Source organism: Seriola aureovittata, chromosome 17 (genome assembly GCF_021018895.1).
Source record: "Seriola aureovittata isolate HTS-2021-v1 ecotype China chromosome 17, ASM2101889v1, whole genome shotgun sequence".
NCBI classification, from domain to species: Eukaryota; Metazoa; Chordata; class Actinopteri; order Carangiformes; family Carangidae; genus Seriola; species Seriola aureovittata.
Window position 1 is genome coordinate 12,384,016 of NC_079380.1, and position 25,340 is coordinate 12,409,355.

The 25,340-nt window shown below is 39.9% G+C and overlaps 5 protein-coding genes across 9 annotated transcripts; 2 read left to right on the top strand and 3 right to left on the bottom strand.

Moving 5' to 3' along the window:
- Positions 1 to 370: 370 nt before the first annotated feature.
- On the bottom strand, positions 371 to 3,377 carry zgc:112148 (uncharacterized protein LOC550424 homolog). The gene is made up of 7 exons (XM_056402409.1): positions 3,315 to 3,377; positions 3,065 to 3,132; positions 2,821 to 2,965; positions 2,344 to 2,433; positions 1,718 to 1,843; positions 1,498 to 1,626; positions 371 to 1,402 (listed from the first exon to the last, which is right to left on the bottom strand). The coding sequence occupies exons 1-7, from the start codon at positions 3,324 to 3,326 to the stop codon at positions 1,376 to 1,378; spliced, it is 597 nt and encodes a 198-aa protein (XP_056258384.1). The 5' UTR covers positions 3,327 to 3,377; the 3' UTR covers positions 371 to 1,375.
- ush1ga (Usher syndrome 1Ga (autosomal recessive)) lies at positions 3,367 to 16,917 on the top strand. Of its 4 annotated transcripts, XR_008830204.1 has the most exons (6): positions 3,367 to 3,433; positions 9,259 to 9,692; positions 12,992 to 13,445; positions 13,908 to 14,704; positions 15,499 to 15,584; positions 16,081 to 16,917. XR_008830204.1 is itself a non-coding variant. In XM_056402407.1 (4 exons), the coding sequence occupies exons 1-4, from the start codon at positions 9,529 to 9,531 to the stop codon at positions 16,082 to 16,084; spliced, it is 1,419 nt and encodes a 472-aa protein (XP_056258382.1). In that variant the 5' UTR covers positions 8,589 to 9,528; the 3' UTR covers positions 16,085 to 16,917. The 4 variants fall into 4 exon arrangements, 2 of the variants coding, with proteins under 2 accessions (XP_056258383.1, XP_056258382.1); XR_008830203.1 differs by lacking the exon at positions 3,367 to 3,433 and having other exon boundaries at positions 8,588 to 9,692; XM_056402407.1 differs by lacking the exons at positions 3,367 to 3,433; positions 15,499 to 15,584 and having other exon boundaries at positions 8,589 to 9,692.
- LOC130185773 (proton channel OTOP2-like) lies at positions 3,987 to 7,665 on the bottom strand. The gene is made up of 6 exons (XM_056402410.1): positions 6,870 to 7,665; positions 6,628 to 6,764; positions 6,468 to 6,526; positions 5,614 to 5,756; positions 4,661 to 5,511; positions 3,987 to 4,571 (listed from the first exon to the last, which is right to left on the bottom strand). The coding sequence occupies exons 1-6, from the start codon at positions 7,303 to 7,305 to the stop codon at positions 4,401 to 4,403; spliced, it is 1,797 nt and encodes a 598-aa protein (XP_056258385.1). The 5' UTR covers positions 7,306 to 7,665; the 3' UTR covers positions 3,987 to 4,400.
- A 1,265-nt stretch (positions 16,918 to 18,182) lies between the features above and the next one.
- On the top strand, positions 18,183 to 22,937 carry LOC130184891 (E3 ubiquitin-protein ligase TRIM16-like). Of its 2 annotated transcripts, none has more exons than XM_056400993.1 (6): positions 18,183 to 18,810; positions 19,052 to 19,147; positions 19,291 to 19,524; positions 21,574 to 21,745; positions 21,897 to 21,971; positions 22,058 to 22,937. In XM_056400993.1, the coding sequence occupies exons 1-6, from the start codon at positions 18,397 to 18,399 to the stop codon at positions 22,591 to 22,593; spliced, it is 1,527 nt and encodes a 508-aa protein (XP_056256968.1). In that variant the 5' UTR covers positions 18,183 to 18,396; the 3' UTR covers positions 22,594 to 22,937. The 2 variants fall into 2 exon arrangements, with proteins under 2 accessions (XP_056256968.1, XP_056256969.1); XM_056400994.1 differs by having other exon boundaries at positions 21,574 to 21,742.
- A 106-nt stretch (positions 22,938 to 23,043) lies between these two features.
- On the bottom strand, positions 23,044 to 24,534 carry amn (amnion associated transmembrane protein). Its single transcript, XM_056400995.1, has one exon. It carries the CDS (start codon positions 24,519 to 24,521, stop codon positions 23,046 to 23,048), a length of 1,476 nt encoding a protein of 491 aa, XP_056256970.1. The 5' UTR covers positions 24,522 to 24,534; the 3' UTR covers positions 23,044 to 23,045.
- Positions 24,535 to 25,340: the final 806 nt, after the last annotated feature.

A 25,340-nucleotide genomic window follows, 5' to 3' on the forward strand; every position in this document is an offset into this window, starting at 1 on the left:
CAATATATTAAATCCAATGAAAAGACATAATGGAGGGATGTAAGGGATACTGAATCTGCTCAACACTCATGTTCCTTTGTTGCCACCTTGTGGTTGAATCATTTACTGCAGGCAGACTGGTGACCTGCTGCACTCCTCCAGGTACTCTTGACTTGGATCTGATGAAATTTTAACCAGCAGGACTTCAGCTTGAGTTGAATATTTCACAACTGTTTATGCCCACCAAAAAAACAAAGCTGCTTAAAGGCAGTACACTTTCATTCAAATAACATAATGTTAGATTCAATTGCAAAGTAATATAAACTAATGTTCTTAGTGGGCATGTTTATCTGCAGTAGTCAGGAAGGAAGTTATAGTTGAATTATGACACTTTTAACCCGTGTTTTAATGTTTTTATTTAGAGTTGCTTGAACATATTCTTCACAATGTGCCACAAGTAAGATTAACATTTCAAAAATTATATAAAACTTTATTGTCCAAAACTATTTCCCAGAGAGTCCTGGGTAAATGACCAGTTCATGTATAAAATTGGAATTTTAAACACTTTTCCCAACCATACCATACAATGTCAATCATAACAAACTTTTTTTCTTTTAACAAAATAGAGTTAAAACACAACATCCAGCAATGGTCTAACTATAAAGTTGAAAACCTTGGTTTGATTAGCAGCCAAAATAAGGTAACACCTCAATCAATCTACATTTTCCCAAAATGTCCTTTGACAAAATCTCAAGCCAACGGGAATAATATCTCCTACATGTGAAACATATTTTAATGCTTTAATTTTTAGAAGTGCCCTTAATTCAGGACACTGTCTTGATTGAAAATCCTCCCATGTATCATGGATTTTAACATTACCCTCTTAATGTTAATATGTTTACAGTACTATGCACCTTAGTACTGGAATGAGGAGCAACACTATGGTTGTGTGTGTGTGAGATAGTTGTTTTGAGTGAATGAAATATCTTGTTGTGATCTTGTGTTTATCTCATTTATTCTCTGGTCTCCCTTTCAAAAGACATCTTGAACCCAATAAGATTTACTAAATAAATAAAGCTTTCCTTGAATAGACAAACAAACAAACTAACTACTGGCAGAAGAAATATAACTCTCCCTGAACTCTGCACTTATGATGATCTAAATAAATGTATGACATTCAATCTCAAAAAACTATATTGTATTTAATTTGAATTTATAGAAAACTTTGGCAACTACTCTTGAATATATAAATCAGTGAATTCAGAAGAAACACATTCAAAACCCATACACCCTCAGAAAAGACCAGCCACCTACAGGAGTCAAGGTAAATACAATGTGTTCATCCAGTGTTGTTCTCCATCACACTGCAGATGCTTGTCACTTGTCCTCTTCAACTTCAAGGTCCCTCCGTTTTCTTCATTGCCTTTGGTAAAAAATTAAAACAAATCAATAAATACTAATGTAACAACTCATTAGACAAATAATGGAAGAAGGGGATTATGATTGCTATTCAAATACCTGTTTAAAAATCTGGACACCAAGGTAGTTCTTTGCCATGCTTGTCAAGTTGGACCTTCCACCCACCTTGCATCTCACATAACCATACAAGTTGGCCCATTGTAAAACCAAGCCCAATATTACAACAGCCTGTGGGGCAAAATCACAAACAGGAAATGAGACATGAACCGACAATTAGCAGTTATTTAGACACACACTTGCACAGAATCTCTGAACTGACCAGCCATTTTATCCTGAAGGAGAAGATGGTGCTGAACACGAAGATGATCCAGAAGATAGGGCACACGATAAGTCCAAGCCAGAAGATCCGTGACTCAGCGCTGGATGTTCGGTTCGGACTGTGTGTCTGTTAACAAAAGTAAACAAGGTTTCATCATGACCAATGTTCCCATTGTGGCACATGATAGTTCTAAGAGAGAACAAAGCAGTAGTTTTATGTTACACTACCTTCAATTGTCTAACAGGGTCATGCGGCTACATTACAGGGTAAAAATGCTTAACAAAACTTACACTGACGCTAACAATACTGCAAAGTGCAGTCAGTATATGAAATTATAGATGCATGCACAATATCTTCCACAAACTGTAGACAGGGATACAGTCGGCTCTGTGTTACTTTAAATGTCCCTCCATTTACAGAGAATGCTATTACTTTACAGAAAGCCGGGGTTGTGTACCGTCATGGTCATGATTAATTGTCAAAAAGAAACATGATGAAGCCGTTAAGTTATCTTGTTTTTCTAACTGTGTGCCTTACATGTGAGAAACCTTTTATCTTGAGCTGAAAAGAATTCTGTGCAAATACCAGCAAGGCATTTTGGATGTACCTGATGAGCTTCCGCTTACCTTCCTTGACTCAAACACCCAGTGGCTCTTTCCATCTTCATCCACTTGATTCCACCACCGAAGGCCTACCAACAATCTGCCGGAGACGTTCTAAACAAAAAAACAAATTCATCTGTAAATGAAAACCAGGTACTTTGGTTTCTGCACTTGTCCATTTATTCACAAAAAAAGTAAATTAGAAAACCAAAACAAAAAACACAGACTTCATCCAACATGGGACCAAAAAAATACCAAATTGTAAAGTGATAGTAGGGTTTGAAACTGTCGGTCAGACAATTACAATGGGAATGGGACACTTTATAAACTAAATTATTAATCAATGAATGAAGAAAATCATTGGTAGATTAATAAATAATGTAAATAATATTTAGTTGCAGCCTTAAATGTTACACAAGCACAGGGGTGCGGCACAGGGTTACGGTAGTTAAAGTTAATATCATTTATTTCCATAGATAAAACATAACCTGAGCTGCTCACCTTGACGGTCCAGAAGTCACATGACAGCAGGAGGATGATGGTGACCATACAGGCAATGAAACGGCTGCTGATAATGTCGCATAACAAGTAGACCAAGATAGCACTTGTTCGAAAGAAGAGATGGAAAAAGGAAGCCAGGGGCTGCCTGAAAGACAGATTATCGTTTTATTCTTCGGAGTTTAAGTAAAACATTTGGTCAGAATAGAGGGCAGTTGGTTATGACCAGAAAAGTAGCAAATCTCACCTAATTTTAGACTTTCTTAGCCTGCTGTGGTCATCATCCTCACCAAAAAGAGGAGCGTCGTGAGAATCCTGAAAACATTAGCAAGTTAACGCTAACGCTGCACACACCAAACTAAACACCTGTGTCCTCGGCTTGGTTCGTAAGTCATGAGTATTTACGATTAAAATATTGATTAAGACAAAGATTGCAACATATACACACAAATATTCTGCTTTATATTGTCACAAAATCTAGTTTAGCACCGAATTACCTGTCTCAGCATTTTGATTTTTAACACTTCACGATGTATTTCCTGGTGACGTGGTTGTAAACAAAACCGTGTGCTAAGGACCCCAGACCGGCGTGGCTCTAAAGTTGCCTGACTTAAAGGTAAGCCAAAATGAATGTCGCTTGTGATTATTGTAATATTTAATTACTTGTATTTTTGAATTGCAAGTTCTTTCAGATGCTTTGACAAAAGGTTTCTTCACTACGTTTGATTAACTGACTGTTTGCTAACTGTTTATGTTCATTAGGGAAATTATTTTCATTACCTATCAATGTGCTGGTCACTTTCTTCATACAATAATAATTTATTGGCAACGGCAATTGTTTGGTACATTAGATCAGCAAATCGTGTATCATGGACATTTCAGTCTCTTAAAGCATGTTCAAAATGCCCAACAGTCCAAAAAAATATAATGTAACTATAATGTAAGACCTAGATAAAAAATAAGAAAATATCAACATTTATAGGCTGGAACTAGGTACGGTTTGGAATATTTTCTTGAAAAATTATTTAAACAATTAATTGTTTATCAATATAGTTGCAGATTAATCAACCGACTAATTGGACAGTTTTGAAAAAAATCTAAAGTATATTCCAGCCAGATGTAGCAGACTTGGTCTTTCAAAATACACTATTAGGTAGCAGTGGTAATAATGATAATAATAATAATAGTGATAATAATAATCATAGCAGTTGTTGGCACAATAAATCATTCCCTTTCATTCAATATTTCATCTTATTTTATTGCTTCTCTTTATTTACTGCACATACAGGCTGACGCATAAAAGTTCAAGATCAGCTTCACAATGGATTTTTTTTTCTTTCACCTTCTGAGATAACATTTTGAATAAATTGAATACGGACTACAACATAACAAGAGACATCAAAATATAAAGGCTATAATATGATGAGAAACATCACATGATGATATTCGTCAGTCAGTATCTATGTCACAAACAGAGGGAAATAACAATAAAACAAAGCATCATCATAACAAAGTACAATTTATACAAAACAGCTTTATAATGTCAAAGCAGTTGGCTGGACATGTTTGTTTGTCCTGTAGTGCTATGAGGTCAGATAAACCTCAAACAGACTGGCGACTGAATGCATGCGGTAAAAGATGCCAAATGGAAGTCCAACATTGACAACAGCAGCCCACATGTTGAAGTTGTAAAAATTAGTTTCGGTGTCATGGTCAAACTGGGGACGAGCGCCGAATGCTGGCATGATCCACAGCTGTCAAAGACGGAAACAAGAGAACAGGTTGAGTATTTGGTCAATTTTCAAACAGTGAATTTCAGGCAGTGAGGGAGAATGGTACTCACTATGATGTTGCCCATCAGTAGGAACGCACAGACCTCCTTCAACACTCGTCTCTTCCATGACAGTCTGGGTCTGTGCTCAGCCGAGTGGCCATGCAGGGTGTGCTCTGTGAGTACTGGGCTTGGCTTTGTGTCCATGTTTGATCCTTCAAGGCTGCTCAGATCTTTTTCTGGCTGCAGCACGTATGGATTTGCAACCACGGTGATTGGGTGCACCTCATGGAAGGGCTCCCGATGGAGACCTTCGATTATGAAAAAGTTCTGCATGCCGAGCTGGATCACCATCAGGATAGCCCAGGCCAGGTTTAGTCTGTTTAAATGGCCTTTTGCTCCAGTTCCAATCATTGCTACTATGGTGAAATAGCTGATGATAAATTGTCCCAGTGAGGCTCCCACCAGCAGCCCCACATCTAGACTGCGTGTGGGGTTTTTCTCTGATACATGTTCCCTGCGGTCCACCTTGTAGACAGCGCAGCCAATCAGGGTGGAAACTGACATCGTGGTAACTATGACTATATTCATGACAAAGTGCATCATCACTGCTTTGTCTTTCTTGTAATCGTCATCATCATCTTTTTTTTTCATTTCCACCTCATATGCGATGAAGGTTGCCAGACCTGCCACCACTAAGAGAACTCCCATGACTGGACCCAGAAATACATCCTTCAGGTGGAATTTGATTTTGTGGTGGGAGTGTTCATCTGCTACTCGACTTACATTTTTCCACATGACATAGGCCATGGCAGAAGCAAAGAGACTATACTCAATATTGAAGGGGTACAGGTAGTAGTAGGCTTCCTTGAAGATGCTACATGAAGTGTGGCTGCACTTGCACTTATCGTCTCCATAACCTGCTGTTATACATGACAGAGCACATGAAGAGAGAAAAGTATTAGGTTGTGGTAATTTTATTGATTTATTGAGTCTACTTTAATAGCTAAATCTACTTTAATTACCTCTACTGATGTACAGGTTTCGTCCGGAGAGTTTAGTGTCGTTGCTTGGATAGTCGGGAACAGTTGTTTGGTGAACGGACTCCTCAGTGACCGCTGTCATCCACACAACCAGATTTGTGGAGAGGGTGAGCATCAGACCACAGCTGAATAAAAGATGAGGGAAACAATGATTAGAGACCATAACAGCAGCAATAAACATGATCTGCTTTACCAGGCCGTGTGCCATAGTATCAACATTTAATGTTGCATCTAATAATAATGTGTTTTTTTTACTTTATTTGGTTTTCAAACCGAAGCTGTTGAGCTTGCGATTTTAGGGCTAAAACAATTTGTTCATCAATTGAGGAAATCGGCAACAATTTTGATAACTGATTAATCATTTAAGTCATGATTTTAAGCAAAATACCAAAAAATATATTGGTCTTAGCTTCTGCAAATTTGAATATTTGCTGGTCACCTTAGTTCCCTATATTAACAAACTGAACTGAAAATGTTCATCAGAATTAACATTTTATGATCATTTATAAACCAAATGATGAGTTGATTTATTGAGAAAATCATCACCAGATTAATGCATAATGAAAATGATTACTAGTTGCAGCCCTATTACAGTTTACTCTAATAAGAATAAAATAATAATTGCACCTTTTCAAATGAAGAGAAATTTTTGTTTTTAGCAATGAAACAATGTCAGTCCTGTAGCAGAAACTTAAATATAAAAATGCTCTCAATTGTTCACCTTATGTTACAGGAGAAGAATTAATTCTAAGTATCAAAATGAATGCCCTCGGTGCCGTATGTTTACAAAGACAGAAGGATGAGAAAAAGAGGAAGGAAACTGTTTAATCGCCTACCGTGTAATGTTCTTTTGTAGCTGCACACAGTCCTTGGCGTGGATGCAAAAGAAGTATGTCTGCAAATTGATTTCAGAATTATATAAATATTTTACAACCATAAAGGCTCAAGTCTAAAATGTAACCTGTGTAGCATGTTGGCATTTTTAGGCATTTTTACCTGCACAAGTAAGAAAACAAGTTGCACCACAGGGAACGCAACCTTCACAGCAGAATCACAGTGGAGGTAGCCCACATAGCTGGCTATCTTGAAAATGTCCATGATAATACTGAGCAGTCCAAATAGCACAAGTCCTCCTGAAGGAAAAAGAACATGTAGAACAGGGGATTTTTTTTTTTAAACCATTCAAAATTGCTCTGTAAATAAAACTTGATTCTAAAGCAAGCGGAACATTTACTTACCCTTGAGCCATACCGGTCCAGCATGGGCATCCTGATAAACAACAGCATTTTCTTTCCTGGTCGTGTAGATGATGTAATAAATCATCCAGATGGAGGTGAGGAGGAGGAGGATAATAAGATAAATCTGCACGTGATAGATTTTGATGTTTACATCGTTGTGAGCGCTGCCACTGGCCAAGGCGCAGCCCAGGATCAGAATGTTTACACAGATGATTCCAGAAAGCATCCATCCCCAGTTTCGCTCCCTCTCCCTCACGACTCCACCGGAGGAGATGTCCAGGTCGGGTTCGGATGTGTTCTCCGCTCGACTCGGTGTGTTGATGTTGTTGGAGAGGTGGACTTCCTCCGTCTCCCTGTCTTTGGCTGTCATCCTGCATGGTTCACAGGGATTGCCATCGGTCAGGCAGTTGCAGGGATGGCCAGTGTTCAAACACATGATTCTTCTCGCAAAGATCTATTCACAAATGAGTTGTTCGTTTGAATCTGGCTGCATGTGAGACATTACAGGTTTAACAGCTACACCCACTCTCTGCCTTCCTTTAAAGCCAGTTCCCGCCCAAGTGAAACTTTTCCATGGGCAACAAATCAGCATAATTGTCACCCTGTAGGTGCTACACAAAAGAGCAGTTTCAAATCAACAAATGGTATTTAATTTCCTCTTCTTGTGGCTCCTATTTTGGCAGCAAATGCATGTTAACAATGTACTGAATAATAATTCACAATCATGTTTATGTAGAAAGTCATCTACACTATCCCTCTCCATCCCTGATAAAATCAGGAATAACAGGAAAATTTAAATAGCTTTATAATAATATAAGAATAGCTCCTATTGTTTAGCAAAATTGAGCTTTTATTCTCAGTGACCTTCTAATAATAAAGGAAAGGTTTCAGGATACCTGTAAGCCTACCTGGTGTAGTGTGATCCTGAGAAACATGCTGAAGCGTCATGGCTTTTATATGCCTCCAAAAACACAGTGGTTTACTGTACAAAGAGTCATAAATGTCAATAAATCTGTTATGAACAACACCATATTATTACCAAACACAGTGTGTTTTGCACAAAATATTAATGTAAAGTTCAAAAGATGTTTCCAGGAAAACCCTTTTCTGACCAATTCATAATACAAGAAAACCGGTTCCTTTCCAGATAAACAGCAGTTTTTTTGATTTTGTACAAATAGATTTTTAATGGCAGTCACTTTAAAAGAAAAAAAGTTTTAGCTGCATGCACAAAAGAAATGCTGATGATGCTTATTGTTAAACAAAAACTATATGTGACATTAAGCATCAAAAACATTTTTTAATTATTATTTTGTCTTCATAGAAAATTTGTAGGTTTGATATGTTCTGCTGTCTTTGTCTTTGTATTCATCTTAAGCCCGGTCTTTAGCTGCAGCTGACCACATGCCGGCATGCGTTACAATCTAAATGTGATCTAAATTCTCTAAGGAGGCGTAGCATGCCGTTATTTGCCTATCTTTTTTGGTTCACTGCTTGAAGGGAATACTTTCAGCTCTTTAATGCTATTCATGGCTCATTGAAGAGATGTGCCCCTGTATCTTCTCACAGCAAAGTGCCTGAGGTGGAGTACATGAAAAGCCTGGCCACTATCTCTGCCTATTGTTATGGAAGTTTCAGCTGGGTTGTATGTCTGACACCTTCATTCTCTGAGGCACTAGTTGGACTGTACTTATTTTAGATCAGTGGGCAAAATTATAGCCGTTTCATCAGGATGGGGCTGACAGCAGAGGTACTTTTTTTATTGCAACACTCCATCATTGTCACATTGATTAGTAAATCTTACTAGTGACGTGAAGTTCACAGTGATAACAATGGTTTACTGAAAAGAACAAGGAAAAACAATGTCAACACAGTGCTTCAGATTCTTGGAACTGAGTAACACCTCTCCGGTAATAGTTTTACTTGACTGTCGGTATACTCCTCATTTCCTGAACAAGTTTATGCAGCTCTGCAACTTGGGTGCAGCAGTTGGTTTTGGCTTGATGTCTCTTCCAGTGTGATGATGAATGAATTTGAAAGAGTGACAGAAAGTTGTTGAAATTTCTTCTGATTTAATCACATACAAATGTAAATGTTCTACCAGATCAACCACAGAGATATAGATATATCATTTTCAAAACCATTAAAATCTATATCAGCTGAAAACAGCTTGATCCACATACTGTGATAAATATAAATATAAGTCATTACTGAGACTCTCAGTCATACAGGCACAGGCAGGAGATCATAAACAAATATACACGTGCCGTTGAAGTCTCAGTAGGAATGTTACAGGAATAGAGACGTCAGTAATAACTGATCTGGTGGGTGCATTCCGTTATTACACCCCTTTCCCTCAGATTACTTTTAATGTGTCTGTTTTGTGGAGTTTGTTGTTAGGCTCCCCAGCCTGTTCTGGATCACATCGGCCACCGGGAGCACTATTCCCCACGCCGTGGACATCGTGTCGTCCCTGGATACCGGCGACGCTGCTCCGCTGATCAGGAGGAAACTCACTCTGGGGAAACGGTGGGACAAACGGGCGCTACAGCCGCTCTGTGCCCACCACATGCCCACATGACGACGACGACGACGACGATGGTGGTGTTGGTGTTAATGAAGCGGAATGGAGTCGAGCAGGGCGGACTAATTCTGCACGATGAATGACAGGTACCACAAGGCGGCCCGGGACGGCTACCTGGACCTACTGAAGGAAGCAACTCGGAAGGATCTCAACGCTCCGGATGAGGATGGCATGACACCGACGTTATGGGCTACTTATCACGGCAACCTGGAGGCTCTGCGGCTCATCGTGGCGAGGGGGTGGGTATAGAAAGTTTATGACTTAATGAGAACGTGTGCGGAAAACTTTAACGTGACTCATAAATGTCCATTTCAGTCATTTTGGGAAGGAAAACACCGCTAGAACAAAAATGAACAATTTTACCACTTTCCTTTGTTATTTTTTTCAGTATCAGATTATGTAGAATATGTCCAATAATGACCTTATTTCAAGTACCTCACTTAAAATAAGTAATATTTTAATACTGGAACTACTTAAAGACATTTTTATTTTAACATAGATTTTAATGATGAGCGAACAAACGAGCTTGAATCATTCGGAAATCCTTCTACTAATTAGTATCACTAACAATGTAGGTTATCTCTCACAGTGTGCAGCAGTAATTTGAGTCTAACATACTCAAGGAAAAGAAGAGGCCTTGACATACTGCAAAAACATTCACCCCAGGCTGTGCTCCTGGCTAAAAAGAAGCACGGTTTGAAATAAATAACCTGTTCCGTAACTATGTAGTTATACTATTTGGTCAGGTCTGAAAAGTCCAGGTGTTGGGTTAGACACTGTATTTTAAAATGAAGAGTATTGCAAAGATTAAACTTACTAGATCTTGGCAGGCCTATATCCAAAAATCCTCCTGTTGAGGTTTTCCAGTATGGTGATAGCTCTGTAACCACCTTCTAGGGGCCATATATACTTTGGTTATTGCTAAAAGATAGTTGGTCATTTTCAAAGTTATATAGGACTATTGATTCTGTAAACAATGAACGCCTCCATTACATTTAAGATTGATGACACTGTTCAAGGTCAACTGATTAGTACAGCCGATGCTCAGCGGTCATTATTTATAAAAACAAGAGCATGATGGCCTATAAAACAGACAAAAAATATACTATACATTTGCCTAATAAAACAGTACAGACCATTAATTCAATAGGGTGCATCATGGCAGAAATATGATACATTAGTGTTTGATTTTTTATTTTTTATTATGAAATTGAACATTTTTATTGGCTTATAATTTCTTTTTTTTTTTCTTTCTTTTTCTCAATATCAACAATGGATACATGCTGTTTTAAGGAATGATAGAATCAGCTGCTGTGTGAAGACATGCCTCTCATCAACAAAATGTGCAAATGTGACTGCTATTCATGCACTGTTGGGAAGAGGAAACACACAAGAGCTCATTCCTCATCTTTTCTGGCTGACCTGGTTTGCATGCCAGCCAGAAAAATGGGCTCCATTATGAATCTGCTTCATTGAGTAAAGTGTGTAAGAGGCTTATGGTAAAAGTGAGACAACATTATTTATCAGTGCTCACTGAATGCAAAAATGTCAGCACTGAGGACAGACACATTTATTTTCACAGTTGTCTTGAAGCAATGCCAGCAGCAAACGCTTCCTGTGCTAGGTGATAATACTAAATTCACTTTTTCCCACGGATTCAGTGCAAACAAGGCTCTGGATGCATTCAGGTGCCAAGGACATAGCATTCCTGTATTGATAGCAGAAAACATAAACTCCTGATTGACAGGAGGTACTAAATTAAACATTAATAGCTGCCATAATGTGTCCCACAGGCACCACACTCGTGAAACCCTGGGATATATTGAAGAGACGTTTAATGCTCCTTGATAATTTCATGGGAACGATGCCATGCTCTGCTATATTTGGCAAATATATTGCATTTGGCGACCTGCAGTGACATCAAGCTGTCATAGGAGGTGAAGATGCAAACAGCCCATAATAAACAGGGCAGGGATAAGTTAGCAGCCCTATCACAGCTGCGGTCAGCATTTTACTGGTACATACATAAATTATGACACATAAAGCTATCATGTTCGATGGTCCCAACCACTGACAAGCATATTGTATAATCTTCAGTTCAGGAGGTGATAAATGTTTCCTCTCAACAGAAAAATAGAACATAGCTAATTGCTGTTTATCTTTTCACATCAATTTATAGCATTTTATGGCACTATTATATGTCCCTCCATCTATTTTTCGCCAAGGGTTAACTGTAATTCCTTTGTTTGATCATTGTTTTATTGTCTTTTTCTGGGCTGTTTGCCACCTGCACTCCATCATGCTCACTGCTGACAACCTTACACAAGCAACCTGTGACCCTAAAACTCCTTTCTCACTCTAATTTTTTAAACCCAATTCTGTCTAGGTGAACAAAAGAAAGAAAGCAGGGGCCTGAAATCAGAGTGGGACTTTGCCAATCGCTGCCCAGGTTGGGTCCAGCAGATCTGACACACATTCCCTGTGAAAACCTTACAACGCAATGCATCAATAATAAATGTGCACTTCGACAGTCGCTTCACGTCCATCGCATCAAATATTTAGCAGTCTGTAGGTGGCAACATTGGAGGATGGAGACAAGACTTAAGACAGTTCAGTAAACATGTAAATTTAGGGAGTGCGATGCCAACTAGAGGACTTAACTGAAAAAAATAGAAGCACACATTTTAAGTTAAAATTGTATCAACAATATTTTGTTGCAGTGGCCACAAACAAGCTGTAAATCATGAATAAATCCTAGCGATGCTTAACGGAATATTAGACTGGACAAAATTTTAATGATGAGCGAACAAACGAGCCGTCTTACTGAATTGGAATTCAGGCTTATGATGGGAAATAAAAGTACAAAAAGCAGCATACACATCTGTTCTTCATACCACCCATCCAGCTGTAGCACTGTATGTTTTGACTTGAGGAATTCAGTGTGACATCACCAGCCATGCACAATTGTGCTTTTTGAGTCAGGCGTAACCTATTCGGCCTCCCCTGAAACTAGATACAGGCAGTGTAGCAGTGGTACTGGGAAGCCTGTGGTCATATTACAGGCTGACAGCAACAGTGCAGCACACGTAGAGGTAACCTTAAGGTCGGGGACTGTCAGCCAAGGGTAAATATTGCTTATAATTTTAGGTATGGCCCTGCATAATAGTACATTCCCTGTGTAGCATCCTTTTGATAAAACCTTCCTATTTGTCAGTTGGTCAGAGCTTTTAAAAAAAGGAAGCTGCCTATAGAAGATCTATGTTTGGTTTTCCAAAAAGGCAATGTGGTGTTTAGACTATAAATTATTAACCAAGGCTCCATTAATAACCCACGGATGGCAGGTCAGTGCTGAAAAACGTAATCAAAACATCACATGCTTACTCATGAATGAATCATCTAAACAGCAGACCAAGGAGGCAGCCTTTATCCATAATCTTTCTCACAGTCAGAACAGGGATGAAAATATTTATTTAGCCAATCTGATACATGTTCTCTGAGTTTAAAGTTTGCATCTGATATCTTTCTCATGACTCCGCAGAGGAAACCCTGACAAGTGTGACATATGGGGGAACACGCCACTCCACCTGGCAGCCGCCAATGGTCACCTCAGCTGCCTTTTCTTCCTGGTGTCTTTTGGTGCCAACATATGGTGCCTGGACAACGACTACCACACGCCGTTGGACATGGCTGCCACAAAGAATCACATGGATTGCGTCCGCTACCTAGATTCCATCGCATCCAAGCAGACAGGCCTCAATCCCAAGCTGGTCAGCAAACTGAAGGACCGGGCATTTCGTGATGCCGAGCGACGGATCAAAGAATGCGTGAAGATGCAGAAGAAACACCACAAACGCATGGAGCGAAAGTTTCACAAAGAGGCTTCTGAGGCTTCTGCATCAGACGTTATGAGTTTTTCCAGTTACACCAGCAGCTCTCTTAGCCACAAGCTGCGCAACTTCAATGCAGCAACCGTCAGTGTGCCATATTCTCAGGTCAGGAGTCTTCTTAACTGCATAATTTAGCAAGACTGCTAAATACCACCATGGTGACAGACAATGCTAACATGGTGTAGTTTTTTCAAACTTCACCTTCTTAGCTACAACGTAACTAACAAAATTGAATGGAAATTTTGGTGATGGTGATGGTGTTAGAAGAAAAGTTATTACAATTCATCATCTGGCAACCATGAATATATGTCCAAAATTTCATGTCAATATATCCAGAATTTGTCAAGCTTTAGTGTGGAGCAAAGTGGTCAACTGACTGACTGATCAACAGACCATCACTACCATCCTTAACACCATGCTGCTTCCGCATATCATATGAAACCAGTAGCTATGTGAAAAGTATCAAAAACATATGAATCAGTCTTAAAGCTTCTAAAATTGCTCTGTGTTAAAGTAAGAAATACACTGTCTTTATGAATATTTCTTGTTTTATTCCTGTCCTTTTAGGCTACTCTCCATGCCACAAACCGAGGGAAGACAAAGATCCAGAAGAAGCTAGAGAGGAGGAAACAAGGAGATGGGACCTTTAAAATCTATGAAGATGGAAGGAAGAGTGTGCGCTCCCTCTCTGGACTTCAGCTGGGCAATGATGTCATGTTTGTCAAACAGGGGACATATGTAAATCCAAAGGACCGTGGTCGCCGCAATGTTCGTGACATGTTCCCCAGAGACAATGATGATGCCATTTCACGTGCCATGAGCGAGCCAGACCTCCACGGTCCCGATGTGGACTATTCTGAGATCAGCACCGACTCTGGACATGATTCTCTGTTCAACCGGCCCGGTCTGGGCACCATGGTCTTTAGGAGGAACTACGTGAGTGGGGGGATGTTTGACCTCGGTGGTCGGGACGAGGCAACTGTGGACCGGTCGGGCAATAATGTGCGTTTACGCAGTCGGCTGCAGCATTACCCGAGTCTGGATGCAGACAGCATTGGCAGCGCACGCAGCCTACAGGAGAGGAATGTGGAGGACCTGCCTTGGGAAGAAGTAGAATTAGGGCTGGACGATGACGATCAGCCTGAAACAAGCCCTCTGGAAGTTTTCCTAGCCACACAAAGCATGAGCGAGTTTTTCTCCATCTTCAAGAGGGAGAAGATTGACCTAGAAGCGCTGTTGCTGTGCTCTGACCATGACCTTAAGAGTATCCACATCCCCTTAGGACCGAGGAAAAAGATCTTAGATGCGTGTAAAAGACGGCTGGAGAGCATAGAGGACCCGGACTGCATCGAGGACACAGAACTGTGAGTGCTGAGATTTTCATTGAGATTACAGTTTAGTAAGGAAGTATTTGAGCAATGACATATTGTTTGTTATGTTGTCTCTGTTCTCCCACACATTGGATTTGATATGAAACAATAAATGTTGGGGAGTACCAACTTTCAATTTAAATTTGAGTATGTACCCATCAGACACATCATTGCATCAGTGGGGGGGTTCAACATTTTCTCTGGGGCAAAAAGGAACCCAGTACAGTGTGTCAGTGAACTGAAGTGTTACAGTCTTTACAGTATCTTGCTTGATTAACTAAAACTGAATGTGATGGAGTAGAAAGAACAATATTACCCATTTGAAATGTATTTGAGTTGAAGTATGAATTAGAATAAAACTGAATTCCTGAGTGAATACAAAGGGGGTGACAACTATAGAAGCTAATACCAAACAGGTAAAAGACTAAACCACCACAGCCACACAGAAGATTATTAGAATGAAATAATAAACTCTGTATTGGTGTCAGAACATACCTCTACAACAGAGTACCAGTGTTTGCTAACATTAGATAATATATGACATTTTGGTTTTGAAACGCCAAGCCAACATTGGAAATGAAAGGCAGCACCATCAGCTAGCAAACACAAGTTAGCTAAACTGTAACTTAAGGCAAAATTTAGCCACTAGCTAATATTTGCATTCATCCGTAGATACTTGACACAATTTAATTCAGACATTCTGAAGGTAAGAAAGTAAAGTGTACTAAACAAGCTAGAGAGTTAACCACTGCTACTTACATTTACCTACACTGTCACCCAACACACAGGAGCTAGACATGAGGAATGAGGGCGGAGTCACAGATGGAGTGAGGCAGACAGACGAGATGTTAACTTACATCAAAGTTAAGAAATGGTACGGTCCACTTTAAGGGTGTCTGAAATCATACTACATCATTCTTCCAGGCATGAATATGGGAAATATATCATAATATGTACAATTACAGGTAAGTAGGATATATAAATGTTTAAACCCCCCGGACTGTTGTTTTTACCTCTTTTTTAAAATGCTTGCTTGGTCTGTATATTTGCTCTCATTGTCCTGCTGCATGATACTAAAGCTTGAGTACAGTATATAAGAATTGATTCCTAATCTGTTCACTAAGTATGGATATGAGCATCCTCAAACACTCTTCAAGCTAAAATGTCAGCATTATAACCTCATAGTATTTCATTTTAAATCCAATGTGCTGCAGTTGAGCCAAGAAATAAAAAAAGGAGTAACACTCCAAATGTTTATAGACTGCACTGCATTGTTGCTGTTGAGATGTAGCCACTGGGGAAATGTGTTGTTTAAAGAAATCTTCTTCAGTTACAAACATGGAATCTTTTGTTTTCATTCTATCCTGCAGATAATAAAAGTTGTTGTAGACTGTCCTCCTGCTGTGCGCTCATCCAGCCTTAAAGGTCAGTGGAGCATTGTTGAGCGAATGTCACGTACGGACAGGGAGGACTTCATGATTCACCTCTCCTGGTAGCACAGTGGTAACAAAGCAGAAAGGATACCGTCAAGATCAATATGTCAAGCAAGAGGAGACGAGCGTGAGATAAATTCTTAACAGAATTCTTGTACAGCGTCTTGTTAGCCTTGGGAGGATCACTGAAAATATCTGTGTATGATGGTTGGTTGGACTCCCCTGCACTGCATGGTTTAACAAACTGAAAGACAATCATCAGAGTGTAGTGCTGTGCAGTGTCATTGTATGCCACATGGCAGAGTTAACAAAGAGTTGATTGTGGGGTCTGTGTCCCCTGAATGTGTTCGCCCCTGTGGGGTAAGTCCTACCACCTCATGTGCCTGCATTGCTTGTGCCTATGCATTTGTTTAAAAGTGTGTTATGTCATAAAAATCATTGACATTAACTTTATCATAACTTTCTAAGTATCTTTTTGCAATAACAACATTTTGAGCAACATTTTCACTCCACCTTTCATCTCTGTGCACGTTTACATATAGGAAGCCATGTCAGTCCAAGTGTGGCTCACTGGCAATGCAGGCCAACTGTTCACTGATATCACTGTACTGATTTACTGTAGTGTTGTAAACTATGTGAAAACACAGCATCTTTACATTATTTTATAATGCACAATATAACGTATAGTTTATTTTGCATGTTCAGTCCATGTATAATTATAAACCTTTGTATATCACTCATGTCATTCTTGATAACATGACAGTCTTCCAACAATTTGTATCTTGAGTAATTTTTTTAATAATATACATCTACAGCACAGCATATGTCGATGTTTACTATCGCAACCTTTTAACATTTTAAGTGGGATAAATAAAAATACAAATGTTTTTGATGTTGTAAATTACTTAACTGAGGAATCCATATACTTTGCTCTCCTTTCGCCACATACACTACTTATTATATTTCATCAGCAGAAAGGCTCAAATTGAAGATATGCAGAGTACACTGTAAGATGTTCCTTTATAACGGTCGCAGTTTCCATTAGGAACACTAAGGTTGTGTCCTAATAGTCCTTTTTCTGGGTCTTTGACACAAAGAGAACTTTACATTTTACAATTATACACATATTATACATAATGGATGTTAGATGGCTGGTTCTGATGTTTCTTAAACTTAATATTTTTGTAACTTCCACCAGAATTACATACATGTGAACATGTATACAGGAGGCTCTGAAACATTTCGACCATAATGTGCAGATGGTTGGAAGCTACTAAAATTTAGATGAGTGGGATTCTGCTGTGAAAATTTGCCTCAGTATTTCGAAACCTCAACTGTAAAGCTATAAAGTACATAAATTCTTACTCATTAGTATACCAAAGTTAAACTGAGATCCTACCTCTGCATTGTGTAACCAACATTTACAATATTTTACAGGTCAATGAACATCCTGTCTCAGCCGTTACCTGTTTACAAAGACATAACTTTAAGCTTCTGCCGAGACTTTGGTGTGTGTGTGTGTGCAACTGTGTGAGAGAGACAGACACAAAGAGTGGAAAATATTTGTTTTGGCATCTTCAGCCACAGTGATAATCCTCACATTCTGCTCACACATACACTAAATTCAAGTGTCATTGTTTCCTCTGTTCTGCATGGCATGAAATCAGGAAGTTGTACTTTAGATAAGTGGCGTTGTCTGGAAGTTCAGTGACTCTGACATGACGTTGTTATCAAAAGGAAACACAATTAGACTTTACTAGATGGTTTAAGAGCACTAAGTGTCCCAGTGCAAAACTAATTTGTGACATTGTCAGTTAGACCACTATCATTGTCTTATTGGAAACAGAACCCAGATGCTATTCTAACTTTACCCGACAATGTAAAATCAGTAAACACAACAGGACTTTAACTTGGACAAAATAAAAGACAGGATGTTGATTCCCCTCCCCAGCTGCATAATACACTCGTCATTTCCTCCTCATATCTTTGCGATCTGGTGTGTGTCTTCAGCTTAGTGAGGCTGAGTACAAGGCGAAGAGGAGAGTAAAACGGGAGGGGTGAAAATGCTGGCTGAGAACAAAATTCCTTAGGCGTGGTTTTAAATTCTTTCCTTGCGCACTGTTAGGGTCTTTCGATAAAAAAAAAAAGGCAGGAAAAAGCAGCAATAAGTGAGGAGCAGTCACAATTAGTCTTGTGACCGCCTAAAGGTCAACCAAATCAGATCAAGGGTGACTAGAGGGAACACTCTGAAACATGGCAACTCTCAGCAGTAACAGCGAGGAGAATTTGAACGAGGTTCAACACAATGCCAGCGTGAAAGAGGAACCGGAGGATCCTACCATTCAGACATCTGACATTCTGCTCTCTCAAGATGTGTTGTGTGACTCCTGCATGGACAGCCCCAGCAAGGCCCTAAAATCCTGCCTGACCTGTCTGGTTTCTTACTGTGAGGCCCATCTCAGACCCCATCTGGAGAACATCAAATTTCAGAACCACCGCCTGGTGGATCCCCGCCACGACATCGACTGCCGGACTTGTGAGGTTCATCAGCTTCCTCTCGAACGCTTCTGTCTGACGGACGGCTGCTGTGTGTGTCTGGACTGCGAGAGCCAGGAGCATGAAGGGCACACAATTGCATCCATAGGGGAGGCATGCTCACAGATTGAGGTCTCAAAAACACACAAACACACACAGTGCAATTTATTCAACACATTTAATATTGTGGAATTAATATTTTGGCAAATTTGCTTTAGTTGTTTTAAACAGCTTCCCTCCTTTCATCTCAAATGTGCAAAATATTCATTGAGAATATGTCAGTAATGGTCTTGCATTGGTTCCTAACACATAGTCTTATTTGAAATCCTGATGCAGCATCTCTTGTAGTCCTGTTTCTGATGATTGTTTGTAGGCTGAGATGCAGAAGAAACAAGAGGAGATCAGTCAGAGTACCTCAGCAGCTGAGAGAGCAATTGAAAAGCTGCAGAGCAACAATGACTTAATCAAGGTATGTTGCATAAACAAACATTTCACCATAACCTGTTTTCTGTGGATTGATCGAATTCAAAGTGGCCTGCTTCAAATATGCTATTCTAATTTCATCATCATTTTCTACAATTATTTTGTTTCTTCTCCCTCTGGCCCCTTCAGTCTTCAGTGCAGGAGATTTGTGTACTCGTTGAAGAGCAGTTTGCAAGGATGCAGGCGACTGTGGAGGAGGCTAGAAAAGGGGCCATGGAGGTGCTGGAGGGGGAGCAGAGACAAGCCCTCAGACAGGCAGAAGGCATCCAGGCACATCTGGAGCAGAAGAGAACAGGGCTGATGAAAACATTGGCTCAAATGAACAAAATGTCCAGGAGCAAGTCTGACATTGACTTCCTTCAGGTAGAAAATATGTGAAATATTTAAAATAATTATTTATAAGTAAAGAAATTGCATGACCTAGGAGGGTGCAAAGTCATTTTTGTCAAATGTTTCACATGATCTGGGATTAGGACAGAATGTTCTTTGAGACAAAGAGTTTATTTTGGATTCCGCTGTATTGACAGTGTACACACAGCAGGCATTTCTGCTTTCTGGGTTATTTAACAAAAGAGTTTTTTCTTTGAATTTTTATTGGTGAAGCAAAACAAACACATAACCAATGATTTAACATAAATAGATAGACATTAAACAGCATCATATATATACTATACTACAGTGGGACAAGCATTACATTGAACAGAGACTAGGCCTTTACTAAGTGTAAAGGATGAGCTGATATGGTGTGTGGCTGAAGCGGAGTGATTGGGGACAGTGGGATTCTGCAGCTCAAGATAGTGGATATGTTCTCAGTTACTGCTGTCCAAAGGGAGTGAAGTGGTTGTCAGGCCCAAGTGTCATGAAAATAATCATCAGTGCTACCCAGAGTGCAATGTGAACAGGTGTCTGTGTCAGCCAATCCCATTTTAAACATTTTATCTTTGGGTGATGAGGGTTTTGTTGATGGTTTTATATCGTACAAGTTGCAAGTTTGTGTTGGTGGTCATAGAGCAGATGTTTTTACAGATTTGTATCCAGAACTCGGGGGTTTGGAGAGAGAGACGATTCAGTCATGTGGTAGGGAGTGTGACGGGGGTATGAGGGATGGATATAGGTTTATAAAGTTTTGAGAGGATCTTTGTTTTATGAGTTTGTTTTTTGAATGATTTTCATGATCTCGACACTTCACTCAGAAGGTTGTAGTGTGTTGTTGGTTATGTTAACTTTTGAATAGATTATGGATTTTAATTGCTGGTATTGGAGGAAATAGTCTCTCCCACCCCTGTACCTCTGGATTAGTGTATTGAATGATATGATAGGTTGTTGAATAGGTTTTCGATAAGTGATCCCTTTTGTTGCCGTGATGGAAAGTAGACAGAGTTTGAAGTACAGTTAGAAGTCTGGACTGTGCCAAATTGGGGTGCACCTACTGGGTGTTAGTGATGATTCAGTGATGTGAGTGGTTTTCCGCCAGGCTGTCAGAGTTGAGGTGATTGTTTTGTTCTTACAGTAATTCAGTTTCTTGATTGATTGTGGTAGGAAGGAAAGGAAGGAAGCAATTGAAGTAGTTTTACATTGATTTTGTTCCAGTTGTAGTCGTGGGTTATTGTCGTTGTGCTTTTGGGTCCATTTGGATAAATATCGTAGATGATTTGCTATGAAGTAGCGGAGAAAGCTTGGCACTGGCCACTTTGTGATTTTCAATCGAAATCGAATTTCAATTTCGATTCTGGGTTTTTGCGGTAATTAAGTTGTTAATGAGTCAAGTGCTTTGAACCATTTGTCGGTGGGGGTGGTGGGAAGCATTGAAAGCAAATAATTAATCTGAGGTAAGGTTTTCATTTTAACTGTCGCAAATGTCAATTTGCCCCATGAGAGTGAGCAGCAGCCTAGGAGAAATATTAATGCCTAAATATTTTATGCTGCCGGTGTGGAGTGGGGAAGGGGTCGTGAGATTGATTTGTTCCAGTTTTTTGTGTAGTGTGAGATTGTGGAGAAGTTTTTAATGATGTTGTTATTGTAAGTGTAAAAATAGACAGGCACATCTAGAGCAAAGGAGAACAGAGGTGACGAAAACGTTGGCTCAAATGAACAAAATGTCCACGAGCAGGTCTGATGTTGACTTCCTGCTGGTACAAACATACGAAATATTAAAATAATTATTTATAAGCAGAGAAAATGCATTGCCTAGAAGGTTTAAAGCCATTTTAGTTAAATGTATCACATGATCTGGGATTAGCACAGAATGCTCTCTGAGACAAAGAGTTTATGTTGGACTCCACTGTATTGACAGTGTACACACAAGCAGGCATTTCTGCTTTGCGGTTATTTCACAGAGAAGAGTCCTGGATCACCAGCTTCATTTCACATCATGACGCTTGATACATGTTACTATTCTTTTGCTTGTTCTAGGAGTACTCAGATTGGAAGAAAGGAGTGGCAGATGTACGTCTGCCCAATGTGTACGTTAACCGCATGGACTACCTAACCTCTTATGTCCAAGTAGTGACTGATGCTACACAGGAGCTGTGTGATCTGATTCTCTCCTCCTACAGGGACAAACTGAGCATGTTTTGTAAAGGTGGTGAGTGTATGTTATACTGGATACTTTACCTTATATCATGTGGCTTGTCATGGCTCAGTTTTTGAATGTGTTTATGGATTTTCCAATTGTCAAGTATTCAATACATTGCAGAAATCCTGACAAATGACCTCTTTTCAAAATTATTAACTAGGTACTAAATTGACGATGCCAGAATCTCAACTTTCATCCTTGCCTGATCCTGAGACCCGAGAGGACTTTCTGAAATGTAAATAGACCAATATAATATGTTGAATAGAACATGTTCATTTGGCTTATCAGTTATTCACAACTTACATTTCCCCTATATTGTAGACACAAAGAGTTTGACCTTTGACCCAGACACCACGCATCATTTCCTGCGTGTAACAGAGGACAACAGAAAGCTCACCAACACCAGCCCCTGGCAGCACAGCTACCCAGACCACCCTGATCGTTTTGAGTACTGGCGGCAGGCGATGACTTCACAGAGCGTTTACTTGGGGAGGCACTACATTGAAGCAGAGCTGAGTGGGGAAGGTGCTCATGTGGGAGTCACATACAAGAGCATCGATCGTAAGGGAGAGCAGAGCGCCTGTTGCATCACCGGGAACGACTTTTCTTGGTGCATGGGGAGGAACAGCCGAGGTTTCTTCACCTGGCATGCTGGTCTGGAGACGGCCTTGGAAGTTACTGATATCAAAAGAATTGGCCTATATGTTGACTTTCACCAAGGCTCTGTGTCATTCTATGGTGTAACTGGTCCAATGAGGCTGCTCCACAAGTACAAGGCTGATTTTATAGAGCCACTATATGTTACTGTCTGGCTGTCAAAGAAAGACAATGTCGTTTCTCTGGTTAATGAAAGATGATGCCTCTCCCCAGCTTTTATGAACAAATTACCAGCTGCCATCAATTTGAGCTTGTAAAAGGAAAATAGTGCGCTATAAATGTTTATTGAGGTTACATAATAAGGTGCATATATGGAGGATTTTTTCACATACATGTGACTGACACTTAAATTTACCACCACCTAGTGGTAACTCTGCAGCATGAGCATAAGAAACGTGCAGCAGTAGGTGTTTTAGGATTTTACTGCAGCTTTACTGCAACTTTACTGCTCTTTAACGTGATATAAATGAGGAAACAACTGCCTGCCAACAATTCTTTTATTTGTCTTACAAGTTCATTTGGTCATTAAAACACTTCAGTGTCATTTGTATAAGATTATTTACATTGTTTATGAAGTGTGTGAAAAATCATCAAGTTAGTACAAAAGTACTTTGTAAATCATTAACATACCTAAAGTTAATTGCAGTCAACTTCAGGCATTAAAATCAGTTTCATTCTCATCAAAAACTGGATTTACAAAGTACACACCTGTCTGAGTCATGGAGATTGAATTATTAGTTTCAGTCCCAGACAATCCGGGAATATCGGACAGCATGTTGGGCTTGTCAAACATGGGGTTTTCAAATCCGTGGTCAAGAGGCCCACCAAGTTCTCCAATATCACCGTTTCTTTTCAAGCTTCTCAGAGATGGCATTGATGGCATTGATGGCATTGAAGGCATTGATGGCATTGATGGCATTGATGGCATTGATGGCATTGATGGCATTTGAACAATGCCCCTACGAATCAGGACAACTACTATGACAATGAGTGTAATCATAATAAAAACTCCAAACACAATTCCAACCACCATCCCTGCATTGCCTCCAGACTGATTGCTGCTGCTGCCAGTTGAGGCTTGAAATTCAGCCCCAGTGATTCCGAGGTTAGAGCCATGAGAGCGGGCATCCTTCACTATTTCCGAGGCAAGAGCTTCTGACTTTTTCCCCTTTTCTCCATCCAGAATAGCCACCTGGATCTCAGGTGAGGGACTGAAAGGGATGATCCCCATCAGACGTTGTGACTTGACAACTTTAGACATGCCCAGCTGGATGGATTTGTATTTTGGCTGGACGAGAAAAAGGTGATGGATCCGTTGCCTGTAACTTTGCAGGTTGAAACCAGGGGCATAATGGATGGTGATGATGGCACCACATACCTCACAGCAGTGTCCTATGGGGAGTAGAGGCATCTTACAGTTCATAGATGCACATGTTACACTGCTACAGATCCGCTGATGGTTTACAGAGTTCCCACACTCACAGCCAGAAGGATCCCCACACCCTGGGTTCCCAACAGTGATGGCAGAGGATCCGTGAAACTGCAGCCGGCCTGAGCGTGAGCTTAGATACTGTGAAAACTCAGATTTGCTATCAAACTTCTTCCCTTGCACTGACACAGATTTTACAGGAATGCTAGACTGACTGGAGCTGGTGTCCACTTTGAAGGAGGAGAGGGCTTTAAAAACCACGTCATCATACTGGCAAGGGACACTCTCTTCATGGACTGAGAACAGGAAGTTTCCATGCTGCAGCTCATCCACAGTCGCAGCCACCTGCCACAGAGCTGGGTTAAACCATTGCAGAGAGTCTGAATCTTTGAACTTGGTAGTCACACCTTGTCCGCAGCCTGGTTCTTGTCCTGCCAGAACATAAAATCCAGCTCCTGAATTCAGGATGAACTCTCCATCAACTGGCATCCTCATCTCCTGCACAGCATGCGTGGTCTCCACAAACACAGACACTTGTCTTTGGGCTGAAAACTGAACTATGTCATTGCCACATGGGACAGCTCCTTTGTCCCAATTGGTCTTATTCTCATAGTTGGTGTCAGGGATCCACTGTTTGTACAGGGCGTTCGCAGCCCCGACAAGACAGAAGAGAAGGAGCATGTCTGGTGTATTCAGCATCTTGAATATTTGTGACAGACTGAGAGAACATTAGGTGACCTTTGTGTCCAACCTTGTGACTAACACATGAGTGCACGCAGCTTAACAGTAAATTTGATGAGTTCTGAACCTTGTCAACCTGTTCAAGCAGGTGACCTGTAAAAGATTTACTTTTTCACCAATAACAGACCTGCCTCTGCTTTAAGGCAACATTGTCTGCCTGTTACCAGAATATCCTGCGCAGAGAGTTCAGTGGTTATTCCGATGTGGGCTTTCTACTATTCTCCTGTCTTTCCTTGTCTTTTCAGATTGCTCTGTCCAAATACTATGACTGCAGGGTACTGAAAACATTTCAAATTAAATTCCAAGTAAATGTTCAGGGATGGACTGGAAAAGGACAAATTCTTCTTGAAGGGCAACTTCTGGTCTTCCAAGATCTTCAATTCCTTGGTTAGCTTCTTTGAAGACAGCCTGGAAATGCATGTTTCATCTGTTCTTTCTTATTTCTACTATGAATTGTTTAATAAATCAGAAATCCCAACATTTAAAATCTATAAAAGTATAAAACCAACCTTCATTCTCAAATTACTCAGTCAAGATCATAACTTGTTGAATGAACTTAACTATTACATCATAACATGCTGCAGAAATATTAACATTAATAACATAGCACAAAGAAATGCAGTTAAAAAGCATGAAAAAAATACCAGACTGGGTTTAAAATTGTTTGGTTTTTTATTCCTCTAGCTTCCACATAATTATTTTCACTCAGTATGATCTTAAACAATTCAGAGGTGAATAAATAAGAATTTTAGGATATTGCTTTTGAAAAAGTCATAC